The 24594-nt window shown below is 34.0% G+C and overlaps 1 protein-coding gene across 1 annotated transcript in view; it reads left to right on the forward strand.

Moving 5' to 3' along the window:
* Positions 1–2927: 2927 nt before the first annotated feature.
* Gnat3 (guanine nucleotide binding protein, alpha transducing 3) overlaps positions 2928–24594 on the forward strand; it is a 40187-nt gene continuing 18520 nt past the window's right edge. The window contains exons 1-4 of the mRNA XM_013026021.1: positions 2928–3158; positions 15440–15482; positions 17599–17740; positions 22862–23019. Of these exons, the coding sequence (XP_012881475.1) occupies positions 3041–3158; positions 15440–15482; positions 17599–17740; positions 22862–23019 (461 nt within the window). The 5' untranslated portion in view covers positions 2928–3040. The remainder of the gene's footprint in view (positions 3159–15439; positions 15483–17598; positions 17741–22861; positions 23020–24594) is intronic.

Here is a 24594-nt window from a genome sequence, read left to right on the forward strand (position 1 = left end):
CTACATCCTCCCACCCCTGCTTAAATTGTAAAGTTTGTTTTTCGCCATCGCATCTTGTAAATCTCATCGCTGCAATGGGTCCACCTGTATCCCTATTTAAACAATTTGTTTTTTCCCTTCCCCTTCCCAAATTATACCAACATCAAATACAGTGAAAACAGGGGTTATACCATGGGGGAGGGACATACAAAGCAACAAAATAATCACATGGTAATCTAAATTCAAAGATTCCTAGAGACTCTATCCTAATATAACAACAGGCAAATTATACATAACCCCCAGGCTTGTAGTACTTAAGTGACTTTAGTGCTTAAAGGATATAGTCTGTAATCAACCGCAAGTCCACTATCTTTCTCTCAGGCCAGTGTCAAAACCATTTAGACTGATGCTGAGATGTAAACCAAAAATCACTTTTGATGATTTTGCTAAAATACCAGAGAACTCCAACACTTTTTTATTGTGTGCATAGGCTTGTATATACATTTCCATCAAGCTCTTTTCCTGACCAGTGTTCTCAACATGTAGGTGTTTGGGGTAGCTTTATGTTTCTTGTTCTCAAGGTCAAACTCAATTTCAGTTGTGCCATCTAATTTACTATCCTTTCTCTTTTAGCATCCTCTATCAATTTTCCCTCTCTGGGTAGCACAGTCTAAAAATTGAATGAGAGAATGAAGCTATTATTTTTAAGGCTGAGGGGAAAGAAGTGTGAACATTGGAGTTATAGTTGAAAATGTACATAGTGAGCCTCTTTGAGAGTATATTTTTTTTGTCCTTCTAAAACTTTTAGCATACAGAAATAAGCCAGCCTTAACAATGAATCCTGGAGACAAAGTTAAACTATAGTGTCACTGAACACAAGAATGGAAGGAGCTTCATTCAGTTCTCTATCACTTTAAGTATTCCCTATGGTAAATACATACTAAATATTGTGGAAGATTATTCTACTCTAGTGGACTTTCATCTTGATTTTCACCTTTTTTTCAGCAAAGAACCTACATTGCTAAGTGAAGTAACATGAACTAATAGCTTTATTAACAACCTGGATTCATTAGCGGTGCCTCATCCCAGGGCCCCAGAGGAGAGGCCTGAAAAGCATGTATCTCAGCTTTCGGCAGCCTCCCTCCCATACAACACCTGGAATTCCCTATCAGGAATAGTTTAACTGCTTGTGGAAAAATAATCTAACACTCTCACAGAGCTTGTGATCAATTCTTGGTTACATAGTAAAGTGGAGGCTCCTCATCTTCATACAGTGCAAAGTTGTATAATTCAATACCTGAAAAAGGTTGGTTAGTTTTAGTAATCCAGCTAGCAAGCCTTAGAAAACATATATTCTCTCAAAACCACACTACATCTTTACCGCAAAAGCAAGGGCAATGTTTATGCTTGATTGTAAATTATATAATGTGTCCTGTCATTACACTACTGCTATGGGACAAACAGCGATCCTAAATGTTTAGGGTAATATATATTGGGAAGTAATGAGCAAAAGTAACTCAATGTGCCAAGTCTTGCTTTCCTTGCTTTCAAACTGAGCTCTGCTCTCATTAGTGAGCATAAATCATGTGTTCAGTGCAAATCTCAATCCGTTGGGACAAGCTCTTTGCATTGTAAAAGCAATACTACATGATTTGTATAAAACTTTGCATATGTACCTTTCTGAATCTTCATACCATCATAATATTGCTTGGAAGGGTGAAGTCCAGTATGATTTGACTATGTTTATGCATCTTCAGCACAACCTATTTAATATATAAAAGTAAACAAAGCAGAAATGTGTGTTTTGACAGCCTATTTCCTTGCTGTATGAATATTCAAAACTGCACCTGTTCCAACTTTGTTCAAATTTCCACAAACAATAGCACTGACAGGCTGATTGGCTAACTACATTCTGGCATTTTCTGGTTAAACATGCTCACAAATCTCAAAATGTACATTGAAAGAGGAATTTGCTTCCACAGACAAACAACTCTGTTTGTATCAAAAATATTGATTGACTACCTGTTTTTATATATAAATTAAAAAAATGGTGCAATATCATATCTACCCAAAGCCTGCAGATTTTCAAAAATTACATGGCATCACTAGAATAGTTGAATAGTATGGAACATATTTAAATATATTTACTGTTTTCACTGTTCAGGACAAACCAAAATAATCACACAATGTTTCAAAGAGCATTGAGTTTTATTCCCTTGTCACCAAATCAGTACAAATATCTCCAGCACAGCAGCTGTCACTTAATGGCCATAAAGAGTTAAAGTGCTGCCTAAATTGAACACAGGTCACTGTCTCCACCAAGCAGATCCTCAATTAGTGTTGATGGATTGACTTTCTCACAGGCTGTAAAAGTTCAATTTATAGAAATGGATCTTGGAGACCAAAATCAATAATTTCAGAAAACTGTGCCCTGAATTCCTGGTTTTAGCTCTAAGATATGTATAAATGAAAGACCCGTACATATTTCCTCCCGATGTTTAAAAATTATTTTAGTTTAGTAATGTATTTAGAGATTCCCAAAATGTGTATGTAATCTATATACAGATAGGACTTCAAATGTGGATAGTAGAAATACTTTTTTGACAGAGGAATGATTATGAAGAATCTAAAGAGGCACATAAATGAAGATAAGATTCTAGTCCCAATAATAAAGGTCATCTACCAGTGCAAAATATTCCACAGGAATTAATCACTGTAGATCAATCGTCTTTAGTATACATTTGGACAGCACTCTACATTTTTAATGGTATTTTTTAAGGCAGATAAGCATGGTTTTGAAGCTGTGCCAGAAGTGACCATTTAATTTGAAAGCATAATGAACTTCCTCTTCTGTTTCTACCAGGGATTCATGGCTTTACCCCTTGATCAGGTGTCAGATCAAAATGCATGGGCCTTAGTCAAAGCAGACTCTTAGTGTGGGGAAATGGGCTGTTGACTACCTTAGCAAGCTTTCCTCTTAAATCCCATCTCTAAACCAAGACTGTGTTCTGTGTTTGAAGAAGTTTGAGCAAATAAGCTGATCAGTGTCTAGCACTGCAAAATGGGAAGCAGAATTAGTTCAGAGGGCAAGGAATCAGCCAAAAGGTCAAGAGAACTGGAGAAAAAGCTTCAGGAAGATGCTGAGAGAGATGCAAGAACTGTAAAGTTGCTGCTATTAGGTAACATTTTGCTTTCAAAACCCGATTTTCTTCATTTCTGACGTACTTTTCTTAAACATTAATTTCAATCATATTACTACATGGAGAGCTTTATTACAAAATATGTTTCAAAATAAGTAAGATTTATTGCACTCTTTTTAGTATTATATTACATGCTTTCTCAAGAGATAAATATTTATTAGTGGTTTTAACTTATCTGTGTCAATAATGTGATTTACCATCATGATAAGAAGACTCATATATATTATAATTATTTATACATAAATATATATTTATTAAAATAATCTTTTTCAAGTTAAAATATCTTTATTGGTTTGTATGGGGAAAACTATGTTGAATGACTTGGTTGCAAAGTTGATTTGCTATTTATACATGATATGTAAATCAACCACTATCAAATTGTTTCAAGAATAATGCTAATGTACTTTAAATTATATTACTATTATTTTATAAACATTGAATACTGATGAGGATACTTCTCTCACTAAAAAGTACTAAATGTAACTCATTTTTTATAATACATATATTTATCCAATTCACAACTTTCAGTGTATCTTCTATTTTTAAATATTTTAGTACAACTAAAATTTAATAAAGTTGGATTAACACAAATTAAAGCCAAAAATTGAAAATACTAACACTATTATTTAGTGATAGACAAATAAAATTAAACCTGATGAATGTAATGACTCTTGAGATGGGTCTATTAGATCAATTGGAGATTCAATTGTGAAGGAAAAAAGCTCACTAAAAATATTTACAAATGACTGAAAATAAATAATTGAAAATCAAATTTGATAGATGTATGAAATAGAGACTATTAAAAAATAGAGCCTGAAAATCAGTAGATCACATACATACACACACAAATGTACATACACACACAAACATAATGTTTATATTAGAAAGAATTATTATTTGTACTAATGATTAAGTTTCTTAAGATAATTACATTTGTACATAGTGCCCAGGTAACCATGTAATACATTATATTTGTTTGATTCCAATAGCATGTGCACTGAGGTGTTTAGTCAATTTCTATTTATACAAAATGAATAAAATTATCTTCATTTGTCATATCTCCGTTGTATTTCAAGGATTTGACTTAAGAATCCCTTCTGGATCCTAGGTTCTTCTTGAGTTTAAAGTTTTTGAGCCACTCACAAACTTTATGAAAGATAATCTTGCAACATCTCTGTCTTCTTTCTTATTTTTGATTTATACTCAAATTAGTTATATCACAACTTTTAAATTTACTTTGGCCTCATAAAGGTGACATAAAATGTTCTAAAGTAATTTCCCACTATCTCACTATCAAATATCTTCAGATAATAGATCTATTTGGTTTGTCTCAAAACTGAAATGGTGTCCTCAGTTGCTAATGTGGTCTGGGTAACAGTGTATATGTGACATGATACTAATTAGCTTAAAATTAGTAATGATTGATCTTGAACCTAGCCCCCTATTTACAAAAAGCAGGAACACACTTGAGAGAATTCATTCTTTGGCTTGATCCTCATTGTTTGGTGATATTCTAGATAAAACAGATAAGAATAACTTCCCAAATTTACCATGTACTATAAAGTAGGCAGAGCAATTTCATAGTATTGGAAACAATATTTACTAGATCTGAAAAACTAACAAATTTCTGCTGTATGATTAAAGGATGACAGTAAAATTATGATACATTTGTCAAATTTCTGCTTTTAACAGATGAACAGGCTCTAGGAAATATTGATGATTACTCATGAAATACTATCTTGTTTGATTCCTTCTATAAAGACAACAATATCATGTGTTAACCATATGACATTATAAACATAATATCTAAAAATATATTTTAATATATTCTTTAATGTAAAGAATATACTTTAATAAATACTATAAGATATTTCAGAAAGAGTACATTTTAATAGGAAAGAAAATCTATTGAACAAAGTGTTCTCATTGTTCCTTTAGCTTTTAAAATTTTGTTTACATATGTTTGATTAAACTGTATTTCCATTCATTAGAAATACCTATAATTGAATTGTGGGATCAAATATGAAACACATTTGCATTTTTCTGTCTCCTTTACTATTGATTCAAATTTCAGTTTGAAATTATTTATTTCTTTTTATTATGTTTCTTTGTGTTTTTACAAAATTCCTTCGTAAGAGTTAGATTTGGAGCACCAGGGGAAGTTGAAAAAATTATACTTTGTTCATACTGGAATACTTCTTTACATTTTTCCTAAGCAGTTAGCATTCACTCTACTACTATTCACTTATGATATTGTAGTAACTTTTAGCCAATTATTTTCAACACTATTGTAGAAAGTGATCTTGAGTGTCCTTTTCTATTATAAAATCTCTTATAAATTTTCTGTGTACCGGATTGTAAAAATTATATTATTAATTTCAATATTGTCAGCCAAGCTTTATTTTCTTAAAACATTCCTTCAATCATAAAACATAAAACATATAAATCTGGATCAAAGAATATATTTTTTAAAATGTACTTATTATTATAGTTAACTAATATTTTCAGATTTTTCAAATGGCCCTTCTTATTCACAAATACATATTTGCCAAACATGAATATATATATATGTATGTGTGTGTGTGTATCTATCTATTTGTGGGGGGGTTGGGAATGGGGCTTGAAATTTGGGCTTGGTCGCTGTCCCTGTGTTCTTCAGCTCAAGGCAAGCACTCTACTTCTTGAGCCACAGCACCACTTCCGACTTTCTAGTGGTTTATTGGAGATAAGAGTCTCATGGCCTTTCCTGGCAGGGCTGTCTTTGAACCGTGATCCTCAGATCTCAGGCACCTGGTTAGCTAAGATTACAGGCGTGAGCTACCAGCTCCTGGCTTAATATTTTTAGTATTATAGTATGAGAATTATGATTATTTTCATATTATAAAAACTCATTAATTGGAAGTGGCACTGTGGCTCAAGCAGTAGAGTTCTCGCCTTGAGCTAAAGAGTGCAGGGACAGAGCCCAAGCACAGAGTTCAAGCCCCACGACTGACCAAAAAAATAAAAAATAAAAAAAGTGAAAAAACTCACTCATAAATACTAAAATAAAATTTACTCTTAGAATTTGATAATCTTTACCATTTTCTCAAATATGTAATTTTCAAACTAAAAAGATAACATTCAGTTATTATTCATTTTCTGGCACTAGGCAAGGTCTGAATTTATTTACAAATATACTCATAATGCTTCACAAATAAATTCTACTTAGTAGATCATGAACAGAAAATTTTATAATTACACAATTCTTTTTAGAAATTTTCAACTCATTACTTGACAACAAAATTTGTTCAAGACTAAAACAAACTAGTCATTCTCACCAACAGTGCAGAAATAAATGATAATGATTCCAGGATTCCAAAAATACAACCAGAGGAGAGGGGACTGATATAAGAGATTCTCTTAGGAATAATATGAAAATACTATAAGAACCTCAAATAATATTATCTATTATATTAAAGAAGAAAAGTCATAGCATTTAATATGAAGAGACACAAAAATAAATTAAACTCTTCATTCATTTGTAAGCAAAACAATTATCAAAGTAGAGAGGATCTTCTTACCCAGATACACAGTATGTACAGAACTCTACAGTCATTATTACTTTTAATGATGAACTTTAGCATTGTTGGCCATAGGTAGTGAACAATGACTTATAATGATGAATCGTTTCCTGTTAACAGAATAGACTGTAAGCTAAGACAGCTTCCTGTCCATGACCTTTTCCTCCTCAGTACAGTTTCAGGGATTTGGGGGAAGGTTGACAGTTCATGCCTTTTCCACTCCAGTAAGATTTAGTTGGAAAGATATGAGGACAGAACAATATGTGAGTGCTACATACTCTTAACTAGCAGAACATTTGTATATTTTCTTGTTCCACAAAGGAAATAATAATCACTGTTTGTTTATTACTCTTATACTTCCTTGGATAAATTTTAAACCTACAGAAGTTAAACAAAATACTGATTTAGAAACCTGTATTTTTAAACAATACAATGGAATCTAATAGATGACCAGACAGAGGCTGAAATAATCAAATATATTCATGTGATTTCTGAAAGAAGCTCTTTGGTAAGAGCTAAAGTTTAAAACTGTATGAAGGAAAACTTTCAGAAATACAGGCTTGGTTTGTAACGAAGCAATGAAGGAAAAAAAAGAAGGCAAATTCATTGTGCTATGTAGTACAAAAATATTCTGTTTTAAAACAAGCTCTGGCATTCTCATGCTATTCTGTTACATCAGAATGTCTCTCAGTGTGATTCAGAGGATAAAATGTCTCAAAATTATGTTCCACAAGAAAAGTATTAAAGGAATGGAAGACATTATACTTGAAAGGTCTCTCTACCAAGATGAGAGCACATACTTGAGAAAATGATGAAAGCTGGCTCTATGTTACAATATGTTCTAGGTCATTTCTAACTGTAGTATAAACCTCAAAAGACCTTCAATGTAAATATTACTAACTCAATTTAAAATAGAGGAAACTGACTGTCACAGAGATTCAATCTTATAAAGAAACATGCAACTGGAAATTAATATAAGCTGATGTTTACTTAATTCCAAAAGCATTAAGAATGCCTCTTCCATGTTTCTCATTGTAAGTCTAGACTACTTGAATAGCTATCATGTGCAAGAGACACAGAATTAGACTGAACAAAATTATTCTCAGGCTGGGATGTAGCTCATTGCTAAAGTGCTTGCCTAGCAAATGCAACATCCTGGGTTCGATCCCCAGTACCAAAGAAAGAAAAGAAAAAAAATGCCTTTAAAAAGAATCCAAACAAAATTATTCTCAAAAACTACTCTAAACCTGTTTAGCCCAGTCTGAGAAAGCTGACACTACAATGTCAATTATTTCTTTGAAAGTATGGCTATCATATTAATTTAAACCAAGTGTTTACTAAATAACTCATACAAGTATTGAACACATTTTAATATTGATATCATCATTGTATGCCTAGAAAAAATCAATATGGCATAATATTAATAAGAGATACACGTTTCTTTATTTCAAAGTAGACATAGAGCTTTTGATAAGCATTATAATCCCTTGGGACAAACATTCCTGTCATGGGACTCACTTCTCTCAGGTGCTGAATGAAAGTATTCACAGAGACGAGCCATTCCTAAGGCTTCTCTCTACTGTAATGTGACATAATTTTATGACATTTACAAAAATGGCTTAAAAAAAGCCAAGAGCTCATCATATGTGTTTTAGACATAAGAATAGTTGTATACAGTTTGTAGTTTTAAATATTTGAATAAAAATGTGGAACAGAATCCGGAAGTGCCTTTTATTCATAACAACATAGTTTGCTTTAAAGTTGAGTTAAATACAAATGCAATTACTCAATCATTTGAACATTTACTGGAAATAAAGATGTAAATCTAGTAAAAAATAAAAAAACCCTCTGTAACCTTTGACCCAGAAAATGTTAGTGATGTCCACAGTTTAGAAGGAAGAGATCATTTCAGGGCACCACCAGCACATGTGAACATGCTGCTACTATGTCTATCTTTGGCTTTGGAACATGATCTCATCCTCTAAGAATGGAAGAGTGCCTGTGAACTCAGACCCACAATCAATCTGAGAATTGGATTGAATCGTTCATTTCCAAAATAAATTTGCAATGGATTTTTAAATAGTGAAAGAGACTTTACACAGATTGGCTTTTCTTTAGAGTTTTCATGCCAATGATATATTTGATTTACAAGATTTACACATAGAACATTGAGGTCACATAGCACAAGGATGGTCCAGACACATTTTGAAGAACAATAATTAACTTTTAATACTTACTTTCATGAAAAGCTCCTAGCTACTTTCCAAAGGTCTTTGATTATTATGCCCACCTTCAATATATAATGAATTGTCATCTAAATTACAAGTAATTGCGATGGTATATTCACTAGTCTCAGGAATAACTAGAAATTCCAGGGCATATGGCAATGTAGTTGGCTCTAAGTATTCTTGGGCTCCCTTTATGTGCATCCAACATGTCAAAGGTTGAAAAAGCTAGAAAAAAAAGTGAGGCATTTTACTGAATGTATGTAGAGATTTTCTTGTTATAATGTCCCAAACAATATTAGTTATAACAATTATTTACATAGCATTTATGTTGTATCAGGTATTATGTGTAATCTAGATTTAAAGTACATAGAGTATGAGCAAATGTCTTGTCATCTTATGTAAGGGGCATTGTAGGAATTTTGTATCTTTAAGGGCTCTTGAAACTTACTCTTGTGGTACTTGGAATGACTGAAGGCTTTTCCTAGTGTACTTCAACTCTCTGACATAGACCAAAAGACACTTAAATTCTCTAAATTTTGGACTTGTCTATAATAGACACAAGATGAAATTCAGAAATGGCTTTATTTTTTGTCAGATGAACAGTAGTCCCTAGTTGATACCTATTTGTCAGTGACACACATATTCAGACAGTTCTGAGTTTTGTTTGTCTCATGATGATGGAAATGAACCCTAGTACACTGGCATGCCAGGCATAAACTGTGACCACGCTAATCCTGCCCATATTCTAGAAACATATTGCAAACATTCATTATTCAAAATGTAAATACCTGATTTAAATGAGAAAGATCTAACTTTTACTTCATTGTGGAAATCATAAATAATATAGAACTTAAGAGCAATTTTATAGAGAAAAATATTATTTCCTTAGTCCATATTTTCTACAGTATTTTCCATATGGCTAAAGAAAAATTTAATGTTAATGCATCTGCAAGTACTTAATTTCTAGAGTCCATTCACTTTCCCACCATATTCCCATAACTTTGTAACTTTCAAATGAGTTTAATAAAAAAAAAAAGAGTTGTCTAAGCCAAGTGCTGGTAACTTATACATGCAATTCTAGCTACTGGAGGCTGAGATCTGAGGAGTGCAGTTTGAAGCTAGCCTGGGTGGAAAAATCAGTGAACTATTATCTCCAATTAAATACAAAATAGCTGGAAGTGGCTCTGCTGCTAGAGTGCTGGCCTTGATCAATAAAGCTCAGGGACAGGATCAAGGTCCTGAGTTCAAGACCCAGAACAAGCACACACACACACACACACACACACACACACACAAAACATTGCTTAATTAGATAACTTTCATTCTAACCTATACATACCCTATTGACAAAAAAGCAAGGTTTCTAAATCCAGCAACTCAAAATGTCCTGAAAAATACTTATTTCTATTTTGCCACTCTCACAATACCTCTGTGCCTCACACTAAGTAGTATAGTCATTTGTTTTCTGGAATAGATAAGTGATATTCAAATATAGTTTTATTCTTAGATACTTTATTATTGAATAAATCCATCTGTTTTAAATAAAACCATCATGCCAGGTTGGAATTATGTGTGAGGTTTCTTCTATGAAGAAATTCTAGGAAATTACCTTGGTTGATTTCTACATTCACCAAATTTGTTTTAAATTTCATGCTTTGGGGCTGGGAAGGTGGCTCAGTGGTAGAACGCTTGCCTTGCATGCTTGAGGCCCTGGGTTCGATTCTTCAGCACCACATAAGCAAAAAGAAAAAAGCCAGAAGTGGCGCTGTGGCTCAGGTGGTAGAGCGCTAGCCTTGAGCTGAAGAGCTGAGGGACAGCGCCCAGGCCCAGAGTTCAGGCCCACTACCGGACCCCCCCCCAAAAAAAAAATTTCATGCTTTGTCATATAACACAAAGTCATAAAAAGACTTATGGGCGTTTACCCACAAGGAAGGATCTGTGTAAGGTAAGGAATCCAGCCTCATCCAATAATGAAATGTAGTGTCCCATGGCTTCACTGCTTTAATTTCCTTAATGTCATATATAGCAGGCAGCTGTTTTAGACAGCTGCCCCAATGAAATACATTTAGATATATCCTGGACTACAAAATGTGTTGAAAATAGAATGGAATTTTGGTGTAACCTATATCTCTTCATCAAAGTTGAAGAAATATGGTAAATAATGGAGAGATAGTCCAGTGAAAAGAAGACACAAATGATTTTTTGAGAACAAAATGGGCAGTCTAAAGGACAGAAATCTTTTCTTTTTTCTGTCAATTCTGTAGCCTGATTTCTGGGCCTGGGTGCTGTCCCTCAGCTCTTGAGCTCAAGGCTAGCACTCTACCACTTGAGCCACAAAACCACTTTCAGCTTTTTCTGCTTATGTGGTGCTGTGGAATTGAACCCAGGGCCTCATGCATGCAAGGCAAGCACTCTACCACTAAGCCACCTTCCCAGCCTATAAATCTTATTTTTGAAGTATGATTTTTTAAAGTTTGTTTCTTTCATTGGGGTTCTCTGAGTCAAGTATTGTTTTAAGTACTTTGGATTCACTAAAGAGACAAACAGGATGAGGTTTTTCACATCCTTATGTGATTTGCCTTACAGTGATGTCAGAGACAGGATTTTTTAATATGTGAAAAATTAATAAACATATAAAAGGTAAGTGATAGGAAACAAATGAAGATCATTTGAGAAGTAGATTCAGGAAAATCTTGAAATGGATGCCTGCCTGGACAACCATATCATGACCCTTTCTCAAAATCCAAACATAAATGGGCTAGGGCATTCCTAATGGTAGGTAGACAATTTGCCTGGCATATTTTAAAGACCAATGTTCAATCCCAAGTACCAGAAAAATAAAATAAATATAAAATAAGTGAATAGCAAGTGGTGAAGGAGGTTTGAAAATCCAGTGGGGATAGCCAGCATGTTCTAGTACATCACAAATTTCAGTGTAATTTGAGCCAAAATATTAAAATTCGGGATTATCAAAAACAACTACTTTTGTTTACCAAAAACTCATGCCCATTTTGGCAAATCAGAGCTGATGACTTCCCATGCTTATAAAATGTACACCTTTCTTTATTAGGTTTTTTAAATTATTATTATTGTAAAATACTATACAGAGGGTTACAATTACATGGGCAAGGTAATGAGTACATTTCTTATCTTCTTTATTAAGTTTTATTAATTTGGCTGTTTACTGAGAAATCTGAATACCACTTTAGTTCTGCAATATTAAAATCTGTCCCAAGTAAACAGGTACAACAACTTGGGATATGTCATATGGCTAATTTGGGGATTGTTCATAACATCTCACACCCTATGTTTTACCTTGTGCCACCAAAATTAATAGAAAACAAAATAGTCTGCTCATTGGAAATTTATATCATGTCTTAAGTTCCTGAATTTCAGTATCATACTTGTATTAATAAAATGTTAGTTGTAACCTAAGGGTACATTCTAAAAGATATGATTTCATATTAATTCTAGAATGCTATAATACTTTAGAGATATATTAGTGATATTTCCTAAATGTTGTAGTAGACTAGTTATGATGTTAGTCTTCACTTATTTTTTTGTGTGTGCTTACCTATAAAATCAGAACTTTCAAATTTCAATGTATCTGAATTTATACCTTCTTTCCCTTATGCTCTGTATATCTAAGATTTGTAGATAAGTATCTGGTCTATTTTCTTTTGCTAATACTATTGAAGCAATACTAGGAACAGTCTAAAGGGGGAAAAAAAAAGGCTTAACTTCTGTCTGAATCTGCTCCAAATCAAAGGGCTGCATAAAATTTTGGCTTTTGTGTTGCTAAAACTCTCAAGGTAGGACAGGGCATCACCCAGCAAGTGACACCTCTTATTTAGAAAACCCAGCCACACCAGCTTTAAAAGAAGACTCTCCCTCCCTCTCCCTCCCTCCTTCCTCCTTTCTTCTTCCCCCTTCTCTCTCTCTCTTCTCCCTTTCTCTCTCTCCTTCTCTCTCTTTGTCTCTGTCTCTCTCTCTCAATCTGTCGCTCTCTCTCTCCTCCCTTTCTCTCTCTCCCTCTCTCTTCTTCCTTTCTCTCTCTCCCTCTCTCTCTTTGTCTCTCTCTCAATCTCTCTCTCTCTCTCTCTCTTTCTCTCTCCCAATCCATTAACCAGTGGAATATGAATTGCTTAATCTATTTATGGAGCCAGAGTTCTCATTATCTCTTAAATATCCAACCTGTTCCCACCTCTTAACAGCTAATTTTGGGGATTAAATTTCAACCTGAGCTTTAGAAGAGACAAAAACACTTGTGGGCCACAGTAATAAGTATAATTTTCACAGTCTTTCCCCTTATTTAACAGTCAGAGGCATAGTCCATCCATTATGCATATTTACACCTGTAAGCATCCTTGTAAACCCTCCCGATCTCCACCAAACTTTACTAGACTCTACCCCTTCCTCTGATATAATGCTGAGCAGGCTTCTTACCACCCATGAAGTGCCCTTTATCTTTGCTTTGGGTCTAACATCATTTTTTAAATTTTTGTTTGTGCATCTACTTATCATCCATTAAACAAAAGTTTTGGGAATTCAAAATTATGAATTTTTTACAGCTATTAATTTCTCTATAACTTTTTGTAGTTTTAGGATATATACATATGTAGTTTCTTGACTATTTTGAATTTGTGCTACATTGTGATATGAGTCCATGTTCTACATTGTTATCCAGTTTTTTGCTGAAAATATGGATGATATCTACAGCAGAATCTCGTTATTCTTTTCTATAACACTGTCAGGATATTATATCAATGGAGCCTCAGAAATCATTGCTTAATGTTTTATTTCACACTGTACATTACAAAATATTTATTATATTATTATCACCCTCTAATAATCTTGTAACATAGGTATTCTCAGTTTATTATAGACAAGAAAATTAAGAGAATGAAGGGATTTACTTAATTAGCTTGAAAAATCAGATGATTTCATGCTCTATCTTTCAAACAGCATGCATATGTTGAGTTTCTCTACATGATGTTTGCAGGGATGATGCCAAACTAAACAATATAATTTAAATAAAAAAGCTTAAAAGCTATGTACATATGAACATATAAGATGATGCGAAGCTAAATGAATCCCAAGATATGGACACAAGAAGTTTTTCTTTGTTGTTGTTTATAATGTACTATGTGATTATGTTTGTTTCTTTTTTATGTTCTTCCTCCTATGGTATATCCCTGTTGTCACTATGTTTGATTTTAGTGCCTTGCATCTAATTTGAAGATGGGAAAGGGAATAACAAATTGCTGAAACAAGGACACAGGATGACCCATTGCAACAATGATACTCACAAGACACTATGTTGGAAATGAATTTTACAACTTTGAGGTGGGGGGGAGAAATGGAGGAGATGGGGGAGGGAAGGAATAGTAGGAGAAAAACAAAGAAGGGAGTAACAATTCTCTACAAGAAACGCATTCACCACTTACTGAGGTAAATGTAACCCCTCTGTACAGCATCTTTACAAGAAAATAAAACTTAAAAATATGAAACATAAAAAATATCCACAGGGCACCAGTGGCTCACGCCTTTAATCCTACTCAGGAGGCTGAGATCTGAGGATCACAGTTCTCCAATAAACCACAGGCACTGTGGCTTACGTGGTAGAGCACTACCCTTGAGCTGAAGAGCTGAGGGACAGCGCCCAGACCCAGAGTTCAAGCCCCACGACTGACCAAAAAAAAAAAAAAAATATATATATATATATATATATCACAAGAAAATCTATCTACAAAGATTGTTATCACTCAAAATGAGGAAATACCAGACAAAATTAAATGCATAAATCAAGCTAAACCTTACATTGCACATTATCACCTAAAATTGATGTTCTATGTGAATGAACATATTTCTATTTAGTATTACTGATTCCTTACCACCACCAGAATCTCATGTCATCTTTTCAGCCTCCCTTCCCCTCCTTCCATCCTGCACCTACAAATACGTAGCCTTTTTTGAGCTATTCCCTTATCATCTTTTACTCCTGGGAGCTCCTGTGGTTTGCTGATTGCTATTACTTGCTTAGTGTTAATAGCAACTTTCTTTTTGATGAATACATGCAATTATAGCTGCCTATCAACATGAGTAGGATGCTGAAGAAACTATATTTCAATTACAATAGAGTTTTCACAATTCTGAAAATGAAACGTTATTGCCTAATTGTTCTTTTGTTTGTTTTGCTCTTTTCTCAGGCATATGATGGGATAGTTAAGAAAAATTGTGACTTAGAGTCCATGGAAATCATAAAACATTTTAAAGGGTCACAAAGCCAGAAGACAAATAACTTTTTTAATTATGTTTAAATGTAATATTATAATTTTTTGCTACTATATACTCCTCACCTTAGATGGAATACTAGGGAAGGTGTATTTTAAAGATCTGCAAATGAGAAAGGGATAGGCAGGTTATATTACTGTGCATAGGAATGTGACGTTTTCTCTTCCTTTTTTTGCAGGAGCAGGAGAATCTGGGAAAAGCACTATTGTTAAACAAATGAAGTAGGTACAGAACTATGTCAAGTATTGACTATGTGATATGTGTCCCTGTGTTTGACCATTCTTACAATGCTTTGAGAGATTCAGGAGTGGCGGTGAGCTAGAGTTAGCACGGTGTCTATGCAATTACTCCCACTATTTAGCAAACATGAAAGATGAATAATAATGTAATTTATATTTAATAAATAAGGAAATAATAAACACAAAGGTATTCTAAGTAAGAATGCCATATCTGAGTAAAATGGTTATAGATAAGTAGAAACAAATAAATGAAAACTCATGCCATTGTCACTGATGGAGTATTTTAAAGAACAACAGTTGATAGGAACACAGGTTGGGAGGAGAGAAGAAGAAGGGGGGGTGAGGAGGAGCATGTGTTGGGGGATAGAATCATTTTAGTTTATTTATAAATGATGCATGAAAAATCTTGTTCTTTTTATGTTATACCAAAGAAAGAAACTATTTAATGACAAAATTGTCGGATTGCAATCTAAGTACGTATTAGTGGTTATAACATTGTTTCATGGAGCTGTAGTCAGTCTGTATGTATTGCTAGAAGAAGAAACTTGTGCGATTAATTCCTCCTTTTTAGCACATATTTCAGTGAGAAAATACCAGTAAAAGCTCTTTTAATTTGAACAAATCTAAAAATTAGCTTGTAGCAGAAGATACTTTTCTCATAGAAACTAATTTATGCAGTGGTGGAAAAGCCATGACATTTTCCTATTTCTTCAAGTCCAACTTCAAGAAGATTTTTTAAAATTTCCATTTATCATGTTTCTTTGTGAAAGCTATTTTCTCATTTTTTGATAAACTCAGAGTCACCCAAACTTGTTCCACCAAGGAAATCTGAAGTTTATTCAGAATTATCATTTTAAGTTAATAGTTAAGATAATTTTTCAATTCCAATTCTTGACAATGGACTAAGATTTATTGAATGAATTTATTTTTGATCTAGCCACGAAATCATTTCAATGCATTTTCTACAGTCTTTCTTTATGGTCTATCCTATTTGCTTTATTGAAATTGTTTAACTGTTTAATAAGAATGACCTTGCCTAAAGTAGAAATGCAACATTTGTTGGCAATCAAATATAAATAAATTACTAAACAAGTAATAGGCAGCATTACTCACTCCTTTTAATTCTAAGTCCTTATATTTGAAGGCTTTATTTTCTACAAACATATTAAAAATATTTTCTCTTTATCCCCAATTCTAAAGCTTCCATACATATACACACAACAAAATGTTTACAAATATGATATCCAAATGCGAATTCAAAGCTCTTAAAAACAACAAAAGCTCAGAAAGGAACAAGAAGTTATTATTCAATAGAGAGGGAACAAATTACATAATTAGCCCTACAAAAGATTTCAGCTTTTAATAGGTAACTATATTTTAAGCTATTATTTGTCAACTATTAAAACTTTGACTTTTGGCTGAATGAGTGGAAGGAAGAGGAGAGTTCAGCCAAATAAAACGTCTAGGCACTGCAGCTCTGAGAATTCAAGGGCACGTACACACACAGAGAAATGACCAGGGGTTTAACAGAGAGCAATTACCTGCATTAAAAAAATGCCTTTGTTAAGGCTGAAAATAGAAAGCCGGCACTCCTATTTTCTAGTTTGTGGTAAGTGATAGGGAAAGACATGAATGTTCTACTAAATTATTTCACTTCCTTTAGGTAGCCCGTTGTAAACACAACATCAAGTTTCAGACATTAATATTTATCTATGTCCTGGAAATCTGGGAAAAATATTTCTTGCAAAAAGAGTAGTGTTCTAAGTAAAATGTTTATAATTTTTATCTATTTTTAAAAATATTTTATCTAGAACAAATCCTAAATATAAATTGCATATATATGTGTGTATATGTCTATCTCTATCTATCTATCTATCTATCTATCTATCTATCTATCTATCTTGGACATCCCAGTAAGAAAATATTTTATGAAAGGACAATAATAAAAATTCAAAGATATAACAGTGTTGACACTTAGCATATATTATATATACTTTATTTTCAATGGCTCTGTGCAGTAATTTATTTAAGTAAATTGTTAATGTACACTTTTATATAATTGCTCAACTCATTAAAGCATTTTATTGTTAAATTCCAGGATCATTCATAAGAATGGTTACAGTAAGCAAGAATGCATGGAGTTTAAAGCAGTAGTTTACAGCAACACATTGCAGTCCATTCTAGCCATTGTGAAAGCCATGTCTACCCTTGGGATTGATTATGTGAATCCCAGAAGTCCAGTAAGTATGTAAATAATGACAAAAATATTCATATGATGTGACTTGAGAAATTAGCATTTTCATCCTAATATGTATCCAAAATTTAAGAAGATGGAATAACAATTTTCAAACATATACTCTATAAGATTTCTCAGTTCCTCTAAAGAAACATCATTTCTTCCTATGCACAGTAAGCTTATTAAATATTTTTCTTTGGATAAAAACTAATATTCTAATAAAATTATGCTTATGATTGCAAAAGTCAAAAGGGTTTATTGAATAAAATCCAATCTTTAATACCTATACATTATTTTAGTTCAATTCTAATTAATTTATAGAAAAATTTAAAAATGTTTATCAGTAACAACATGATTGGTAATGTTCATTGAAAATTACAAAGGATATGTTAGAACAGGAAAGTGTTTATTTGAGGCCAGCTAAATTATACTGTAGGACCCCCCAAAATTACACATTGTCATATGGATTGACATTCAAAGAAAATCTGATAGAAAACTTAACAAACTCTGTTAGTTATTAGTTGGACAAGTTACTTAATCTCTCTCTATTCTAGTTTCTTCATAAACAAATGTTAATGCTTTTCTCATTAAATTAGAAGGATCATTAAAGGAAAAAGAAAATCTAAAAATAATTTCTTGGTATATACGACTTAGTAAAATATATTTGTGCTTAGAGAAGAAAATTCTGATGTTGGAAAAATCTTGACAAAGTATCTGCTATTTCAGTATGGTAGCCCAGTTGAATGTGAAGCTCTGTATATCCTTATTTAAAGAAAGAAACACTAAAACAGGATAGAGAAGAACTAATTATTTTGGTTTTGGAACTCTGTGTGTGTGTGTGTGTGTGTGTGTGTGTGTGTAAATTCCATGAGCTATTACCATACATGAGCAACTGCAAATGTGCATTTGAAGCCTCAAAGTACCATTTTGTCTGGAGAACTAATCTAGGTGGTATTGTAACACTGTTATTCAATGTCCTATTATTTACTTGAAGTAGGGGGATAGAATGGCATAGTTAAGTGCTTAGACTGATTAAAGAAGGTTATTGCAGAGAAGGGAGCCTAGTGATTAAAAAAGAAAACAGCAATTTTCAGTTACTTGGTAGGAATTGAAACTTCAGAGGAGAGGATGGAATCACAACAGGAAAATCAGAGGGCTATGGAATCACAGAATTAAGACTAGTGCTCTCTATATATACCTTCCTACCTACATACATATACATATTTGTGTATATTAATAGATATGTGTGTATCTATCTATATGTATGTATATATTAACTCAGGGACTTAAGCTTGCTGAGCAGATGCTCTATCACTGACTCATGCCTCCAGTCTTTTCATACATTGGTTATTTTTTTACATAAAGTCTTACTTTCTACCAGGACATATGCCCAGCTTCTCCTGTGGATAGAATCACAGTGACTTTTATTTCTCAATTGACCTAGAACTTACCTCCTCCCAATTTTAGCCCCCTGCATAGCTTGGGATGGCAGGCACACACCCATGAGCCCAACTATTGGTAGAGAATGTATCTTGTGAACTCTTGCCTAGGCTGGCTTCAAAACTTGAGCCTCCCAACTCAGACCCTTGAGTATCTAGGATGATAACTATGAGGCAGGTTTAATAATGCATACCAATGCATATATACACCGTAAAGCTGGGAATAGGTTGGTGTATGTTCTTTATTTGATTCAGGTGCCCTGCATCTTGTATATACGTTTTTCTAATTTGGGAGGGGAAGGGAAATAACAAAATACTGAAATAAGGAGACAGGCTGACCCATTGTAACAATAAGAGGTACAAAACACTATGTTGAAAACGAACTTTACAACTTCGGGGGAGGAGGGAGGAGTTGTGGAGATGAGGAGGGAGGGGATGGTAGGAAAAAAATCAAAGGAGGAGGTAACAATGCTCAATAGGAAATGTACTCATTACCTTACTCATGTAACTGTAACACCTCTGTACAGTATCTTTACAATAAAAATATATATTAAAGATTCAAATAGTATTGATAGGCCAACCTTTACAAAATGACGACTTTATAACAAGAAATTCCTGAGAACTTGCTTGGAGGATCTAGCACTGAAATGCAGGTACTACTATACCTTTGACTAAACAACAAGCCACCTCTGATGGGAAATTTGTCAGGCAATTCATGCCTGGGGAGCAATGGGGTGATAAAGCCCTGTCATCCTCACATCTTGTTGATAGGAATTCTTTTTTTTGGGGGGGGGTCCGGGCGTGGGGCCTGAACTCTGGGCCTGGGCACTGTCCCTCAGCTCTTCAGCTCAAGGCTACCGCTCTACCACTTGAGCCACAGCACCACTTCCGGTTTTTTTCTTTTTGCTTATGTGGTGCTGAGGAATCGAACCCAGGGCCTCAGGCATGCAAGGCAAACACTCTACCACTGAGCTACCTTCCCAGCCCCAAGTTCTACCTTCCCAGCCCCAAGTTCTTTACTATTATTATTTTTTGTCAAGGGGATATATGGAGGGGATACATTTACATAAGTAAGGTAATAAGTACATTTCTTCTCAACTTTGTTATCCCTTCCCTCATTTTTCTCCTACTTTCCCTCCTCCCAACCCTCTAAGTTGTACAGATCATTTCTAACATATTGTCTCGTGTATGTCACTGCTGCATTGGTTTCCCGCCTGGTCCTTTGTCTCACCATTCCTCTTGTTCCCCTTCTCTTCCCTATTTCAAATAAATGTATATACAATACCAGGCAATCAAAATCAAATACAGTGATAACAGGGGCTATACCATAGGGGGAAGAACATACAAAAGAAACAAAAAAACCACATAGTACATTAAAAAAGTGAACAGGAAAGAAAAACCTTTTATGTCCATGTCTTGGATATATTTTGTTTAGCATCAGCTCATATGGTCATATGTACATAGCTATTAAGATATTCTGCTCAAGAGTGTCTCAGGAGTTGATAGGAGTTCCTAACTGCTATACTTTCCTTTTAACAACAGCAGCAAATAATATTTTAGGCCTGACACTTGAAGATTCTAATATTTTGTTTGGAGAGGGATTTTGGCATGGCTGCATTGTAATAGAACCCTGCATGCTTATAATATACAGCCACCAAAGAACAACCTCTCTGGACTTGTTCTATCAAGGCAGCCATTTAAAGAGTCTATGGCCTGGAGAGACAGAAATCAACCTAAAAGGAACATATGGAAGGGACGTTCAAGGAGACTTTACCATCCCTGAAACACTTAAAGTAAAACTCCTGTTACAATACCTGTACAAATAAAGTGTGTTTTGATTTAAAACGGCACATTTTAAGAGAATGGAAAGTACTTGGTAGTTTGATTTTTAAAAATTCCGAGAAGACACATAACTGGTTCCCTCAGGGAGCAAGCTGTGTGGGCAGCTGTTTCCCTTGTGTCATTTGTCCTAAAAGGCACTCACTTATTGGAAGGAGCCAAATAGGTCGTTGCCTGCAAAAGTGACTAGATCCTATTTCACCAGATTTGCAGTTCATTCTCACATCTAGCTAATACGACAGAAGGATTTTAAAATTTTAGTCTGTGTTGGTACAAGAAAATAGGGCCAAGTCTTGATTTGAGACATTGAGTCACTGGGCCAATGTTCATCTGATCAGTTTGGTTTCAACACTGAAACTTGACTGCAAAGAAAGATTGAAATACTATTTTTCATTATTTAGCAATAGAATGGCACTCTCCTTTTTTAAATCCAGAGCGAAACTGGATAAGATGATTGAATAAACCTTGAGTCAATTTTAGATAATAATCAAATTTTATTAAAACAGCAACAGATTCTCACTGAATATACTTCATTCTGAACACCTTGACATCACACAAAATATATTTGAGTCTTCTTCTAATTCTTATTGTATTTATTGATTTAGCAAATTAACTTATGGGAGGTATAGATTCCACACATGTTAATGGAGAAGCTATAGTGTCTATCTCTTGGTTGTTGTAAGGATCATGTGAGATATTGCATGCTTCTGAACTGTTGTGATAATATCTATTGGAACGGTTATTAGGCAGATGGAACCTAATCTTTGACATCTGACAACCAAGACTTGAGCCCCAAATCCTCCATTTGCCTAAGCTATTATCACAATCAATTTAATTACTGTGAAACTCAAATTATGGCCTTAAAATACTTTCATCGTGAGAGTTTTGATTGTTAAAACACTAATATAAATTTTGTAAATAGTTTTTTTACTCAGTAAACTATTTCTTTCTTCATTTATGATGCTAAAGATTATTCTAGGAGAATTTTTATGTAACATTTGCTTTTCTATTCTTTTCTTTTTGTTTCTTAAACAGTCTACATTACTGCCCTATTGTTGTACTTGAGAGGGCAGGAATGAGCAGTTAGATAGTCACAAATTTTATGGGACTGTAAATATCTACTGTTACTTGATAGAAAGGCTGGTAGCTCCAGTGGTGCAACTGATTAGTGCGTGGTACTTATATAGAAAGACTTAATACCAACTAGTCTTATATATGTATTTTTAAATGTAATATTGTAAGGTGAATGTATTGCCTGGACTTTTTGTTTTCCTTTAAAAACTATGGCTATGACAAAACTGAAAAATATGAAAATGCCAGTTAAGAACTCTGAGCTCACATTGTACCAAACCAAGTTACTGTTATCCTTTTTGATATCATCTTCAAAAGCTCATTTTACATATTAAAATCTCCTAATTTCATTTTCTTTTTCCAGTCTTGGGGCTTGAACTCAGGGCCTAGGCATTGTTCTGAACTCTTCTTTGCTCAAGGCTAGAGCTCTCCCACTTGAGCCGCAGTGCTACATCCAGCCTTCTCTGAGTAGGTTATTGGAGATCAGAGTCTTAAGGACTTTCCTGCCCCAGCTGGCTTCCAACTGCAATCCTCAGATCTCAGACTCCTAGGTACTAGTTAGGATTAGAAGCTAGAGCCATAGGTGCCTAGCTTCTAGCTTCTTTAAGGAACTTTTCCAGGCAGCAGTGAGCTTTTCCAAGGAACTTTTGTAGTATCCAATTTAATACATTTTGGAAACATAAACAAGTGGAATTATTAGCAAAAGGAGTAAGATTTTTAATAAAAATGTCAAACTAAAATATTGTATTTTTGTTTTCACCAAAACATCATGCTAGGAAGACCAACAACATCTTTTTGCCATGGCAAGTACACTGGAAGATGGTGACATGACACCACAACTGGCTGAGGTAATAAAACGACTGTGGAAAGATCCAGGAATCCAGGCCTGCTTTGAAAGGGCATCAGAATACCAGCTCAATGACTCAGCAGCTTAGTAAGTGAATCCATGTGCACAGGCATTGATTTCAGACGAGGCTTTTACAGTTTTATGACTCTGCATATTATGTATTTTAAACACAAGTTAGGAAAGTAAATCACTTTGCATATTAATTATAGAAACTAGAAAGCATTTGAAGAGAAATAAGAAGAAACAAAGTGTCATAAATGAGATGTAGAAAAATTTATGGTGAAATTATATAGTCATAAAACTACTTGTCTGGAAAAAAGTATCATTTTTTTTCCTAATGAAAAGGTGTTAATGATTATCCACAGGTTACAGATAAATGATTAATACACAGTACAGATATGCACAATGAAGTTTGGGGCTATTTTAATCAACATCACCTGTGCTGTTACTGAAATTATTCTCCAGAATAATGTTATTAGTGATGCATTCTTTAGCACTGTAGCTTGATAAATGAAGTACAAAATTCTAGATGAAAATAATCTATTGATTTCATAAACATTTGTATATTATGAAATACTTTTGGTGTCACACGGATGATGATATAATTTCCACAGCTAATATTATCTATCTAATATTATCCATTAGCCAAAAGGAATGTAGAAGATGTAGAAGATTCATCAGTAATATTTTCAATATTTTTAGTTTTAGTTTTTAGTTTTTTTGTGCTGGTCCTGGGGCTTGAACCTGGGTCTGGGTTCTATCTGAGCTTCTTTTGCTCAAGGCTAATGCTCCCCACTTGAGCTACTTGAGCTTCACTTCCAGTTTTTTGAATAGTTTACTAGAAGTATGAGTTTAATGGACTTTCCTGCCCAGGCTGGCTTCAACTTTTGATCTTCAGATCTTAGCCTCCTGAGTAACTAGGATTACAAGTGTGAGCCACCAGAGCCAGGCAAAATTTCATTATTAATGTCACAATTTCCTTTTAACAGGTAGTTCTTAACCTATGCCACCATTATATATATGCAAGAATGTATGCACAGGATATTTAATTATCCACTTCACATTTCTCTCTGTGCATACACAATGTATAAAATGCATTAAATATTCCTTTACAGGGGCCTTAGAAATAACAAGCTAACAGCACATCATTCAAAAACAATATTAAAGGAATATAAAAATGAAAGAAAATATCAGATTTAATCGTGGTAGACAAAGAAATTGCTATACAACTTCAGTGGTGGGGAGCATTCTCTAAAGAGTCATCGTTATCTTATACCCCAAATTCCAAAAGACACATTGCTTTGACGGGTAATGCTGCCTGTAGTTCTCTGAGGAGACAGAGGCCTAGTGACATTTGGAGATAACATAAACTTGATAACTGCTTTTCACAGTGCCTCAGTACCTGCCAGGCTTAAACAGTAAAAGTCTCTGCCGTGTAGTAAAACATTACTTGCAAATGTTACTCCTTGGTAATGGAAACCACAATGTGTTTAAGGACACTGGGTAGAATATCTTACAAAATATGGCTTAGTAAAGTTCTACACTGAAAGTGAGGAGAAAAAGCCATATACACAGGGATGATGAACTATACTTAATATATTAATATATTAATGTACTGTGAGCACATGGCATTTATTAATACTATTCCCCCTTGGAATCATG

This window comes from Dipodomys ordii, unplaced genomic scaffold (genome assembly GCF_000151885.1).
Source record: "Dipodomys ordii isolate 6190 unplaced genomic scaffold, Dord_2.0 Scaffold90, whole genome shotgun sequence".
Classification (NCBI taxonomy): Eukaryota; Metazoa; Chordata; class Mammalia; order Rodentia; family Heteromyidae; genus Dipodomys; species Dipodomys ordii.